The sequence below is a fragment of the Natator depressus genome, chromosome 8, assembly GCF_965152275.1.
Source record: "Natator depressus isolate rNatDep1 chromosome 8, rNatDep2.hap1, whole genome shotgun sequence".
Taxonomy (NCBI): domain Eukaryota; kingdom Metazoa; phylum Chordata; order Testudines; family Cheloniidae; genus Natator; species Natator depressus.
The window spans coordinates 43,107,484-43,121,285 of NC_134241.1; the positions used below are offsets into that span (position 1 = coordinate 43,107,484).

General features: G+C 55.5%; 1 protein-coding gene and 1 non-coding gene across 2 annotated transcripts in view; both read right to left on the bottom strand.

Moving 5' to 3' along the window:
• Positions 1-2,918: 2,918 nt before the first annotated feature.
• Positions 2,919-2,990, bottom strand: TRNAW-CCA (transfer RNA tryptophan (anticodon CCA)). Its single transcript has one exon. It is a non-coding gene; the product is annotated as a tRNA-Trp (tRNA).
• Positions 2,991-5,527: 2,537 nt separating this feature from the next.
• CRIP2 (cysteine rich protein 2) overlaps positions 5,528-13,802 on the bottom strand; it is a 59,073-nt gene continuing 50,798 nt past the window's right edge. The window contains exons 5-8 of the mRNA XM_074960848.1: positions 11,847-11,915; positions 10,329-10,423; positions 8,500-8,557; positions 5,528-7,647 (exon numbers count right to left, since the gene is read on the bottom strand). Of these exons, the coding sequence (XP_074816949.1) occupies positions 7,580-7,647; positions 8,500-8,557; positions 10,329-10,423; positions 11,847-11,915 (290 nt within the window). The 3' untranslated portion in view covers positions 5,528-7,579. The remainder of the gene's footprint in view (positions 7,648-8,499; positions 8,558-10,328; positions 10,424-11,846; positions 11,916-13,802) is intronic.

The following is a 13,802-nucleotide window of genomic DNA, read 5'->3' on the forward strand; positions in this document are numbered from 1 at the left end:
GTGACTGCTGGTGGCCCCGGTGTACAGGCACGGCAAATATCAGGTGCTAGGTGTGTGGTACAGCCGCAGAGTCCTCCGCTGCATGCCCAGTCCACTACACATCTTTGGATCTCTCCATAGTGTGGATAGATAAGGTACGATTGGTGGTACCAACACACGCTCACTTTGCTGACCCCCCTGGGCCAATCCAAGCATGAGCACAGTCTCTTCCAAGAAGCAGCAGGCGCGACTGACCCTCGCAGAAGTTCCCATAGTCACTGCTCGGCTTGGCAGCATTAGAGTTTGCTAATTAGCAGCACCACATAGTTCCCAGAGCCCAAGCTCCTCTGGGGAATAGTGTTGATGTCTGAAGCTGGGTGTTGGCAGTAGCTGTTGTATCTCAGCAGTAAAAATGCAGCTGCCAGGGGTGAGCAGCTGGCCAGCAAGCCCTGCTCCTCCTGCATTTCACTCTAGCGCTGCTGTGTCCAGTCTCCAATTTCATGCCAGACTCTAGAACAGCGGTTTCAGTTTGCTCTGGCTGTGCAACAGTGCTCTGAGGAGGACTTGTTTTTGTGTTGCTGCTACAAGAACAGAATAAAGTGGGAATACATGAATTTGCTGTACATGTGGGTAGGGCCTCACCATTCCGGCATCCCATTGCCAGCGAGCAGGCTGCTGCTGGTGGAGCACCTGAGCCATCACGCTACCACATTCACTAAGCAGTGGCTCTTACTAATGTGGTGCCACCCACATGCACAGAAGGTCAGTGTCCCGCAGGGAACAACCACAGCACTCCAAGCCTTGCTCAGGAGACTGATGTAGTAGTGGGAATCTGTGCCTTTAAGGGCTGAGCTGCCCCACCAGAGCGGCTGGATGAGCCAGTGTTAAAGCCCTTGTTGAGCACAGCCAGTTAGAACCAAACACAGAGCAAAACAAAGGTCTGGCAAGCACGGTAAGCAAGGAGTGAGCTCTGAACACCACAGCCCAGACCGTGCTGGTGAAGGGAGTGGCACTGAGCTGGCACTGGCCTGGGAACTTCACAGAGCAGAGTGGCTGAGCCAGGAACCCCCATTGCCTGCCTGGCCCCAGTCACACTAAAGAGATGGCACCAGGGAGAGGAGCAATGGAGCGAAAACTCAGATCTGAGAGGGTACAACGAAGAGGTGCAGCCACCAGGATCTTGTCCCAGCAGCAGCAGAGACTTTTAGCTGAAACAAAGCAATGGCCCCTGCCCCCGCAGCCCCTTCCCACTGAAAGGCCCTTCCCAGCAGTGGCCACCAGCCACTCTCCTTTTATTGTATTTGTTTAAGTTGCACCCAGCTCACAATTCCCACTCAGTGAAGCCTCCCGCCTCCCCGCCCGCATTCCCCCCCCCCACACACACACACCTGACTGAAGGCAAAGAAAGTAGAGCTCCGTAAATACTCCTTGTGCCCCACTAAAGCCCTTCAGCTAAGAATTCAGCCTGGAATGGCCCTGTGGTGCCCTTGGCCATTCCTGTCCCTCCCGAGGAGGCCCAGGCTGCTGTAACGTTGGGCTCGTCCTTGCGGCAGCTCCAAGGGAAGGCTGGACCCCAGCAGAGCCAGCCATGCCCTCGTAGCTTTGCCCCAGCTCATGTCCCAGTTCCTAGGCATCCAGCAGAGGTGCCCACACAGCCAGCTCTGCAGCTTCATGGTGGGCTACACCAAAGCCAGGCTATCTTCATCCACACCCATGCGGGCTGGTGGAAACAGCAGCAATGAAAGGCAGATGCAGGGCATCCAGAGAGACTGGAGCTGCCCCTGAGCCAAACGCTGAGGCCTGTCCTGTTGCAGGAACCCACCCATCACACACCATTTGGCTGCAGTAAGCTGGTTCCCAGCGCCAGGCACAGCCAGAAGCAGCGACCGAGATGCAGTAGAGCTGTACATGGCAAGAACACGATTGCCACGAGCTACAGGTACAGTATATCCCAGAGCATGCCCAAGCAGGCATGTAGCCATTGCCGTAACACAGACACAGCCAGTGCCAAAGGGCTCTTCCCTGACATCCATCAGGCAGCAGCACTGCCCTCGGCGCTCACTGCCCGCCACCACGAGTCCAGTGAGCCCTAGAGAGTGCCCTTCCATTCCGGCCCCAGGTTCTCTAATACAGCAATGCCGTCCAGCTGTGTCGTACCCTGATGCCCTGGCTGGCTGCCTGGCCAATAGCATGAAGAGAGCTACAGGGGCAGAGAAGGGCTATGAGGATGACTGGAGGCATGGAGAACCTATCTCACGAGAGGGGACTCAGAGCATTGCTAATCAAACGAAGGCTGAGGGGAGATAGGATTGCACTCTATAACTACAGCAGAGGGATAAATAACTCCTCTCCAAGAACAGGTGGCTATAACCTGGTCCTCAAGAAGTGTTGGCTCAAAATTAGATGACAGTTTCTAACCATCAGAGGAGTGAAGTTCTGGAATAGCCTCCTAAGGGGAGTAGTGGGGGCAAAACTAACTTGTTTTAAGACTGAGCTTGATAAGTTTATGGAGAGGATGGTGTGATGAGATTGCCAACAATGGCATGTGGCCCAGCCATGTTGGCTAAAGGCAACTATCTCTAATGGCTGGTGAGGGACACTAGATGGAGAGGGCTCTGAGCTATTACACAGAATTCCAGTGTCTGGCTGGTGAGTCTCGCCCACATGCTCAGGGTCTAACTGATCACTATATTTGGGGTCAGGAAGGAATTTTCCCAAGGTCGGACTGGCAGACTTCCTCTGCAGCATGGGGCACTTAGAATACCAGGGTTGGAAGGGACCTTAGGAGGTCATCTAGTCCAACCCCCTGCTCAAAGCAGGACCAATCCCCAATTTTTCCCCCCGATCCCTAAATGGCCCCCTCAAGGATTGAACTCACAACCCTGGGTTTAGCAGGCCAATGCTCAAACCTCCCCCCAAAAATCAAAGAATGAAACACCTGACCCTGGCATGATTTGAACATACAACTTTCTGATCTGGAGTCAGACACACTACCATTGTGCCACAAGGTCACTTGCTGATTTGAGGTCAAGTAAATGATTGAATGTCTGTAACCTGAAATCTTTAAATCAAAATTTGAGGCCATCACTAACTCAGCCAGAGACTAGGGGTCTATTACAGGAGGGGGTGGGTGAGGTTGTACGGCCTGCAACATGCAGGGCAAACTAGATGACCATGATGGTCCCTTCTAGCTTATGAGCCATTGGTGCTGGGCGACTGCTGGTTCATGTTCAAGGAGCCGTCTTCAGGCCTGCACACCAACAGCAAAACCTTGGGCTGTGCGTCAGGACCCCTGCTTGCTCTGCCGATGCTACTTAGTGCCCATTTCCACACACGTTCTGTGGCTGGGCATTCCCTTTGGGGGCAGGAGGGGAAGGTTTTGGCTCAGCCTACATGGCCCTTTCAGCAGTGAGCTGACCGAGTGGCCTGGGATGGCGAGGCTGAGAAACAGGGGAAGCTCTAGGCCAGCTAGCTAGAGTCTGGTCCATACAGCACTTTTCCATTAACCCCTGCACCTTTCAGCTCCCTCCAAGGGTTTGACTGTCTAGAGCAGTGCAGGGACAGAGAGGCGAGCAAGAAGCTCTCTCGCCCTGGCTGCACAGGGGTTGCTAGCCAAGTTCCTACCTGCACCTGCCTTTCCCCAGAAATCCTGGCTCCATAGAGAGTGAGGGAGCAGCTAGGCCATGAACAAAGCATGTCCCACCCTCTGTACCATGCACAAGGAGCAATGCCGGGAACTGCTAGGCTGGGCCACTTCACATCACCCCCACCTGCAGGGCTGAGGCTTAGCCACCATACTCCAGCCCCAAGCCCCAGCCAGACTATTCGGGCTGGAGAGTTAACGTTGGGGTGAGGCCGGGTTCTGGGTCCAATTTCCTTTACAAAGCTACATCAGGCCAATAACGTTAGGTGAGCGGCCCCTGAAGCAGGGGGCCGCTTGCCCTTAGCTAGCTCTGCTCATACTCCCTGGAGCCAACTCTCAGCACTTGGGGTTTCCTTTTTCCACTCACGCTGGGCCCTATGCATTTTACGCCGACCAGCTTACAGCAGGCTGGGGAAGTTCTTCTCAGCAAGAGACTGCTTGCATTGCAGAGCCACCGCCCCCATCCCCACAAAGCCCCCCATCGCTGCCCTCTCTGTGTACTGCTGGGGCCCAACTCCCTAATACATTCTGGCTGCTTCAGGAGCACAGCGGTGGCTCTTTGCCAGAGCACAATGCCATAGAGAGAGCACCTTATGGGACTGCTTCGCTGCATCCATGGCAAACAAGGGAAGGACAGAGCTGACATAGTGAGACCTGCAGGGGTTTGCTACTGGCTTGGAAACAGACAAGGCCCCTCAGCCCCGCAGGCCCTGGAGAGAAGAGCATGTTTGTATAAGGTTAGGAGCCCCAGCTTGCCAGACCCACGCAGGGGAATGAATTTCAAAGGGCCTCCGTAGAGGGTTTGGGATGCCCCTTTGGAGAGCTCAGGAAATAAGGGCAGGCGACTTAGCAGAATGTGGACAGGGCGTTTGCTCCAGGGATCCTCTCCCTGGCCAGGATACAGAAGGGGGAAGTGCCCATAGCCAGGCACTGGGCACTCAAGCAGGGGGGGTTTCAGACCTCACTGCTTGGCAGTACAGCGCCTGGCACTGCTCTGCTCCAGGTATCAGTCACACTGCATCCCTTCCCTAGCATCTCCCAGGATCCTTCTTTGATCTGAAGCATCATATACCCTACTGGGGCAGCATCTGAGTAGACAGTAAAGCCCCACAGCAACAGAAACGTTGGGGTTGGAGGTAGATGACAGGCCAGCATGAGAGTGATTTGAAGACCGTTTCCCATGTACTGAGCTGAAATGGTGCAGAGAGTGAGAAACAGCTAAGAGACAATTCCTGCATATTCCACCTCCAAATGGACACTTCCAGCAGAAACCCCACTGTACAACACAAGTCCTTCATGTCTCACCCCACCCAGACAGCAGTGTGCTAAGACAGTCGGCTCCATTGAGCTTCTACTGGTGCTCAGGGCCAGATACCAGGGAGAGCAGGATCTGTGAAGGGGGTAGAAGCCCAGGACTCCTGGATTGAAAAATCACCCCCTGACCTGTGTGATGCCAGAAACTCTCCAGAACCCCGGGTAGAGCAGGCTGGGATCTCTCACATAACTTGTCAGGCCTCCTTTGCATTATGCTAGCATCACGAGTCCAACTGAAATCAACAACCCATTGTGCTAGGCGCTGCAAAGATAGTGTGCGACAGTCCCTGTCCTCAAGAGCGTTTCTAAACAGACACGAGAAAGGGTGGGAAGGGGAAACTGAGGCACGGAGCGGGAAAGAGTCTTACACAAGGTCACTCAGCTGGGAAGCGGCAGAGCCAGGAATAAACCCAGTCTGAGATGCTGCCTCTCCATCACAAAGCAGCTGAGACAGGTAGAGTGCCACTACATGTCTGCTTTTCCAGGTTGCCCTAGGGGAGCAAAGGGTCCTGACTCATCAGTGCTTGATATGTGTTAAACCTGGGTGACAGACATCAAGGACACATCCCCCACACAGTCAGACCACGCCACTTGTTGTTCAAAACTTTTATTGTCAGCAATAACAACAGGAAATCAGTTTTGCTGGCTTGCTTCAGGTGCGTTCTGGTTGGCCTGTACCTGGTGGGAGCACAGCAGCTGGCCCTGCAGGTCACGTTAGCCTAGGGTGATGGGCCAGGCTAGAGGCAGAGTGCAAGCTCCGTAGGTTTGCTCTCAATTCCCACTTAGGGGGTCAGTGCGAATGGCCAGTGCAGTGATCTGGGGGGTGACCTGGGGAGTGCACACCATTCACCGAAGCAGAAAGCACATTTCTATCCACTTATAAATAGACTAAAAAACAAACACACACCATGAACAGTCTCTTCCGCGTGGGCGAAGGTGGGAACCCTGCACACTTCACACCACTCAGCCAACTTCCAGCCATTGTTACAACACGCCCTGACTCTCCCACCAGCCCCTCCCAGCCCATTCCCTCACCAGGGCCATAGTGTGCTGTATGGCACAGACAAAGGGACCTGCGCTCACTCCTCCAACATGGGCTAGGGCCATGGACTCGGACCCTAACATTTATCTCCCTCCCCTGCAGGGCCCATGTCACAGGGACCCTCCCATGGTCTTGGATACAGCGCACTGCAAAGTTCAGTGTCACTGGTGGTGCAGGCTGGGGTACATGTGCTCCCACAGCAGCACCCTCAGCTCCCAGGCCAAACTCAGCACCCCAGCTAACACATTTGGGATCACACAGATTGACCACTCCTTGCAGCACAGTGCGGAGAAGCAGCTGTTTAGGCAGTCCCAAGGGTGCACTAAGTTGCTCGCAGCTGTTGGGAATGGGCATGCAGTGTACATACTAGGGGCTGGCATCACACATGTACATCCCAGCTGTTCCCAGAGTCCGAGCTCCCAATTCTGCCACTGGCTGCAGAGAACAAGGCAGGCGGGTGGGATTCAGGGCCAAGGAGGCACCAGCCCTGAGCAACACGGCAGAGAGCACAGATACCAGAAACGGGACGCCCATGCTCATCAGCACAAGGCCGGTGTGGTCACCTACAGCAGGACTGAAAGGAATATAGGCCATATGGCCTCATAACCCACCAGTAGCTAGGATGCTGAGCCCTGGCTCTGCCCATGGCTCCAGGCAAGGACATGAGCAGGAGGGCAGCTACATGGTGTGTGCACAGAGCTCGCAGACTGAGGGCACAATGGAGCCCAAAGCCATCTAACTGGGCTTGAAGAGAACACCTGCCTATGGAACGACTCCCGCACTTAACACAACTGTTTCTGAGGTGCAAGACTGCCATCCTACACAGCCAATGGGCCATTTGTTCCTGACTGGCCTCCCCAGAATGCCAGCAGCCATTGGACCTAGGGCAGACCCAGCTGGAGGGCTGGCAGGCCATGGGACAATTTGCTCAAGGCTGGGCGACTCATGGGAGGGACACAAAGGGGGGCACCAACTAAAGGGGGCACGTGACCTCCCCACATGACTCCTCCCCGCCCCCTCCCCATACCATGTTACCGGGAGTGGGGGGCAGAAAGAGGAGAGGGGCTCTGTCCTCCTGCTGCAACAGGAACTGCAGTGGTGAAAGGAGCTGCTGTTAGATATGGATGAGCTGGGACTGAGGTTGCCCCAGCCTGCAGTGCAGCATGCGCCTGCACATCATCCAGGGCTTGCCGACGGGCTCACTTGGAGAGGGCTACCATGAACTGCGATGCCAGGTGCATACCAGTCATGCCCAGGACGCCTCCATCCCATGGCTGGCAGGGGGCAGAGGGCCTGGGGGATAAGGAACCCCACGGGAGAGCTCAGGAGAGTCAGGCACATTGGGAGCGACCAGAGACACTTTCTACTTCTGTCTTTAACATCAAAGCTTATATTATATTATAAAATCCAGAGGGCAGGGCCGCCCCACCCAGAATACAAACAGCAGGGAGCACAGCTCTGTAGCCAGCCAGGCGCAGGGCTGCTCCAGCGCATGGCTTGGCCATCCTGGAACTAAGCTACTTCTACAGAAGGGAGCGGAGGAAAGAGGGAGTAGTGTGAGTGGCCTGTGGCAGGCGGGCAGGAGAGAGGCAGAGAGCTCCTTAGGGCTGGTCCTTTGCATCAGGGTCTTTATCGTAGATGTAACTTCCAACAGCTCCAGTGTTCACTCCTGCAACAGAGAAAGAGCCCCACGTAAGGGCAGGGCCAGGAGAGCCAGGCAGGGTGCTGAGCACAGATACCTCTCCTTAGCCTGGGGGCTGCACAGAGCCCCAGCCAATACGGCTGTGGAGAAACGGAAGGGGAAGGTCAGAAAAGAGACGGAGGGTGACTGGAAGGCCAAGAGCCTGGCCATCCCTGCCTGGGATCCAGTAACGTGAGCAGCTTGCCCTCCCACGTTAGGGAACTATGCCCCATAGCCGAGGACTCACCGTTCCACGAGCTGGGAGCGTAGGGAACCCAAGCGGGGAGCAGTTAGTCAGAAAGGGCCAATGGAAAAGTGGGGGGCTGAGCAGTAGGGGAAATATTTGCATAAGAGCCCTCGCCAAGGAGTCAGAGGATCCTCGCCCAGCTGAGCCCCGTGTACCCCCTGACCCCTAGAGGGAGCTAGGGGACTGTGCTCAATCTGTGTTCTGTTGGCCTGGTTCCAAAATGCAGCAAGCCTCCCGTTTCATCTATGGGCCCCACAACACTTCCCCTGTCCTGGGCAAAGGCTGTAGCACAGTTAGCAAGGGACTGCCCTCCCTCCTGGAGCCTCTGGGTGTACTGGGGCACCTGGCGTACCCCACTGGGCTATCTGCTCCGGGGCCCTACAAACCAATAGATGGCACGGCCAGCTGGGGGGAGGGTGCGCGGGTGAGGACCTTACAAATGGGAGAATATCCTGCAGAGGCAGCAGGCCCAGTCACTGCTGCCCCATGGCTCCCTTCCCTTCCCTACACTCCAACCTACCCCTCCCTCCCACACCCCCATTCTGGCCTCTGGACACTTCCCGCCCACCTCCAGTTCTGTGCAGCACACTCACCCTTTGGCCCAAAGAGGATCCCATAGCAGGGCTTGTGGCAGTACGGCTGCCCATCGTGCTGCGAGGGGGCAAAGCAAGACACACATCAGTGCCATCCCAACCCAAGAGATGCAGGAGAACATGATGCAGATGGCCGCTCACCCATGCCCCTCCCCGGGGCACAGCCTTGCCATGGCAGCACAGTGGGGGTGGGCTCCTCAGCATCCCACCCCAACTGCACAGGACTCCTGGAGAGACATCGCTTGATTTCCATTGCCCTGAAGCTCCCAACGTGGCTAGTTTGCTACTACAGCCCTGGCCCCCCGACAGCTCCTCCAATGGCCCCAGGCCTGGGCTGCTGTCTCCCTGCTAGCGCAGCACTTGCTCTGCCAGTCTGCCCCTGGAACCTGCCCTCCGTGGCATAGACAGTCCCGCGCGCATGGAGCACAGACTCCATCTCACTGATGTCCTGCATCACTTGGATACACAGAGCCCTTTGTGCTGCAAGCAGCCCAGCAGCGCTGAGCAATGGGAACCTCCCCGAGGTGTCCGCACTCGCCTTCCAGCAGCCAGGGCTGCCCCCAGCCAACAGCCCCAGCTTTTCATTTAAGTCCAATCTGTCCTCTGGTGGGCATGCCTGGGATCATTGGAGCACGCGATGGCAGGAGAGGTGCTCAGCTCACAAATGTGGGGAGTGCTCCCCAGCCCTGGGATGAGATTACGGGGTGCAGCTATTCCCATGAGACCTTCACTGGGGGGGGATCAGAACGTCACGGGATCAGAACATCACGGGGCTCTGGCCTGCCCCTGCTGCAGCCACTGCTACATGGCCATGTAGGCCACGAGCATTTTCCACCCACTGCACACAGGTGTCTGTCCAACATAGGCCAGGCCCTTTGTGCAGCCCCCCCCTCCAATGTTGCCTGACTGCAGCATCCTCCCAGGAGAGAGGTCAAGGCCTCAGACCTGTCAGAGCAGGAGCAGTTGGGGGTAGAAGGGGCCTGCAGTTGTGGCTGGAGTCTGAATGCAGGCAGTGATGGGAGTCTGAAGCTCCAGCAACAATGGGGAGGCATAGAGATAAAACCCTTCTGGCCACTAGAGGCCCAGGACTGCTCCCAGCAGCCCCACACTCCACTCTCACTGCACCTAGCGCACAGGAGGCACCACGACAGATCAGCTCTGGGGGAACGGAACTGCTACAGTACATCTTTTATCCCTTTACACCGCACGAGCCCAGGCCTGGCTGTTGGCCTGCAGGATTTTGGGTACTGGCCTGGGTCTGCACCTGGACTCCTCAAACCACCAGACAATTAGCCAGCCAGGGTACGCTCAGATGACTGACTCTGCCTTAGGGGTCCCTGGTGATCCCCAGGCGCAGGCAGCGAGCACCAAGGACCGGGGAGAGGTCACAGGCGGAAAAGCCATTGGCCAAGCTGGGCGAGAAGCAGGGGGCTGTGCCCAGCTGAGCAGCAGGGGTGTGAAGTGAGGTGGGAGGGTCAGATGGGATGCTAGCCAGGGGTGCAAGGACTCTCTCTGCTCCAGAGCTGAGGCCAGCTCCCCCAACATATCCCTTCCTCTTGTCTGGGTGGGTCACACCAGGTTTCCTGGAATCACGGCTGGGTGCAGCCCAACTCCAGACACTGCCCCCCCAGGGCACGGGCCATCACTGCTGTAAAGGCAGCAATCGGGAGAGGGGCAGGGGAACGAAACATCCAGTCCAGGGGTCGTACCCCATCCCTCGCTAGGCCCAACGTGCACATGCTCCAGTGTGAGGGGAAGGAGGTGGTGGCAAAAGCCTGCACCAGAGCACACATGGGGCAATCAGATCACAGCATGGGCTCAGTCCTTACCTCCGCGTGGCCGCCAGGGGTCAGAGTCTTGCTGCAGCGCTCACAGCGCAGGCAGGGGCGGTGCCAGTCCTTCCCCAGTGAAGTCACCTTCTCGGCTGGAGCAGAGACAAGAAGGGACATATTCCAGTGGGAGCTCTTCGTTCCCTGCCTTGGCTTGAACACGTCCAAGCCGGGGCTTCCACAGCATCAGCTCGCCCCCTGGCAGCAATCCACACAGCTACAGGCAGGTTGAGACCACCCCGATGGGGCAGCCCAAGGGATTGTGGGTAATCTCGCAGATGTCCCAGTTGGCCACACTAGGGGAGCCTTTGCCTGAGAACTGCCCCTTCCTAGCCATGGGGCAAGAGAGCCTCAGCGCTCACACAGCGCTCCCACAGCTGCCAGGCTCCTAGCCCCGTAGCCCTGCTGCCCAAAGAGCCAGTGTCTGGGTCAAGCCAAGAGGGAAACCTGCTGGCAGCAGTGCGACAGCTGAGCCAGGCTGCTCTTGAATCAGGCCTCCAGCAGCGAGAGGCTGCACAACACCCTCTCCACAGGCAGGCTTTGCTCTTGGAGAGCGGACGTGTTACTAGCATCCCATAAAACCTTTGCAAAGAGCAGCTTAGGTCTTTACTGAAGGGTCTTGTCCTTCTCCCTTGAGGGAGTCAGCTGCACCCATACCCTGACATGCTGCTGAGCATGTTACTGAGCCTTAATGAAAGCTGTCTCCTACCCAACCACAGAAACAGCAAAGAGGTAAAATCAGCCCTCGGAAGTGACAGCTCCAGCGCCTCCCGGGGACCATGTAAATATTAATCTAGATAACAAAAGAGCCAAATTCCCTGCTGGCAGAATGTCACTGACTTCAGAGAATGTAGCCCAAACCTTTGTAACATTAGTGGGAGTCATGAGATGGCGCTGTCACAAACAGCCTTACAAATTCTGCATGGGTGACTATATGAGCATGTGTGTGTTGGAGACATGCCTATTGTTAGTTGTGGTGCAATTCCACTTAGAAGGTAAACATGTTACTACCTGTACAATCTGTTCCTCTACCTATCGCGTTGCATCAAGTTAGCTAAAAATGTGATTTTAAACCAATTTAGACTCGCCCACACCTAGCCTCCCAGATACCTCCTCCCCAAAGGCCCCACAACCCCCTCCACTGAAGCAGTCACATCCTCCAGGCCCCCCATTTAAGAAGCTGAAACCCTCCTGCAGAGGAAGTACTGCCTTGTGGCTAAGGCTCCCAAGTCTCAGTCCAGTGACCTGGGTTCCACTGCTGGAAGTGCCAAAGATGCTCCTTGTGACCTTGGGCAGGTCATATATCCTCTCTGGGCTTCCCAGCAGTAAAACAGGGCTAGTAATCCTTTGTCGGCCATTTCCACTTAGTCTAAGTGCTGTGGGGCAAGGCCTCTCTCTTCCTATGTGTATGTGCAGCACCTAGCCCTGATCTCTGTTAGGAACTTCCCACAGTGCAAACAAGTGACCCTGGGGCATAAGCAGGAAACACTAAGGAAGCCGGCCTGCCCTGGTCCTTACCGAAGTAGACTCTTTTGCCACAGCGCGGGCAGATGTTGGGTTCCCCGGTGAAGGTGGTGACACTGGAGGCTGAAAGACAGGAGAAGAGTTTCTTTAACGCCCTAAAGAAATCAGCTACATGGATCCCACACACACACCAGTGCTACTGCAGCACCCATGGGCCCTCTCTCCAGGTAAATTCAGAGCTCACCATCTCCAGCTGGCAACCAACAATGAACCGTGCCCTTGGAAGGGGGCTTTCGTTCACTGCAGAAACAACAGGCTAAAGCTACCATTAAAGATCAGAGCCAGGCCAGGTCTACGCTATAAATGTACATCGGTATAACTCTGTTGCTCAGGGTTGTGAAAAATCGGTGTAGACAGTGCTATGTCGACTGCAGAGCTTCTCCCGTTGACAGACCTATTGCCTCTCATGGAGGTGGATTAACTAAGCTGATGGGAGACGTGCTCCCATTAGTGCAGTAGCATCTTCACTGCAGCGTTTCAAGTGTAGATCTATCCCCAGTCTCTTTAATGAGCATAGGGCCTGCATTAAACAGCGCCCTCCCTTCTGCCCTGAATCCTCCACCAGACGAGATCTCAGCCCATTGGTGCACGTCATTATTTGCTTTTGAAAGTGGCGTGGGGGAGGTAGCTCATCGGTGACTGAGTGACGGCTCTGGTGCAAAGAAAATAGCATACAGTCATGGTCATTTCTGCTAAGCAGATTAAGTTGGGTGGAACATGAACATGGAGATAACACCCTCAGGGCTAACAAGCCGGGGGGGGGCGGGGGGAGGGGGGGGTTGCAGCATGGGAGATGCACAGCTAGGGATGGCAGGGAGAGACACAGAGCAGTGTGGAAGGGGAGAAAGGCCTAGGGCTGGTGAAAGATGTGGAGGGGCAGACGCACAACAAGGGGAAGGGGAGCACCCCAAGGGCAGAGGGTGAGAAAGTTCAGGCAGGAGCTCCTCACAATGCTCTTTAATCCCCGAGGGTATGTCTTCACTGCAGTTAGACTGAGCAAGAAACAACACTCGAGCAACACACAGCATCAGGTTAGCAGCTGATGAGCTGTGCTAATGCAAGCGGCAGCCTGTACCCCCAAGAGGCCAGCCACTTGAACTCTAGTTCAAGCCCCACTACACTCAGGTTAAGGGTTTGTGCAGTTCTGCGGAAAAGGACCTAGGGGTTACAGTGGACGAGAAGCTGGATATGAGTCAGCAGTGTGCCCTTGTTGCCAAGAAGGCCAATGGCATTTTGGGATGTATAAGTAGGGGCATAGTGAGCAGATCGAGGGACGTGATCGTTCCCCTCTATTTGACATTGGTGAGGCCTCATCTGGAGTACTGTGTCCAGTTTTGGGCCCCACACTACAAGAAGGATGTGGATAAATTGGAAAGCGTCCAGCGAAGGGCAACAAAAATGATTAGGGGTCTGGAACACATGACTTATGAGGAGAGGCTGAGGGAACTGGGAATGTTTAGTCTACGGAAGAGAAGAATGAGGGGGGATTTGATAGCTGCTTTCAACTACCTGAGAGGTGGTTCCAGAGAGGATGGTTCTAGACTATTCTCAGTGGTAGAAGAGGACAGGACAAGGAGTAATGGTCTCAAGTTGCAGTGGGGGAGGTTTAGGTTGGATATTAGGAAAAACTTTTTCACTAGGAGGGTGGTGAAACACTGGAATGCGTTACCTAGGGAGGTGGTAGAATCTCCTTCCTTGGAAGTTTTTAAGGTCAGGCTTGACAAAGCCCTGGCTGGGATGATTTGATTGGGGATTGGTCCTGCTTTGAGCAGGGGGTTGGACTAGATGACCTCCTGAGGTCCCTTCCAACCCTGATATTCTATGATTCTATGTGGACGAAGCTTGAGTTACGGGCAACACTCGAGTGAACTTCGCAGTGAAGACATAGGCCTTCAAGGGCACCTAGGAGAATTCTGCGGGAGCAAACCCAGTGACGCACTTTAGCTTTCA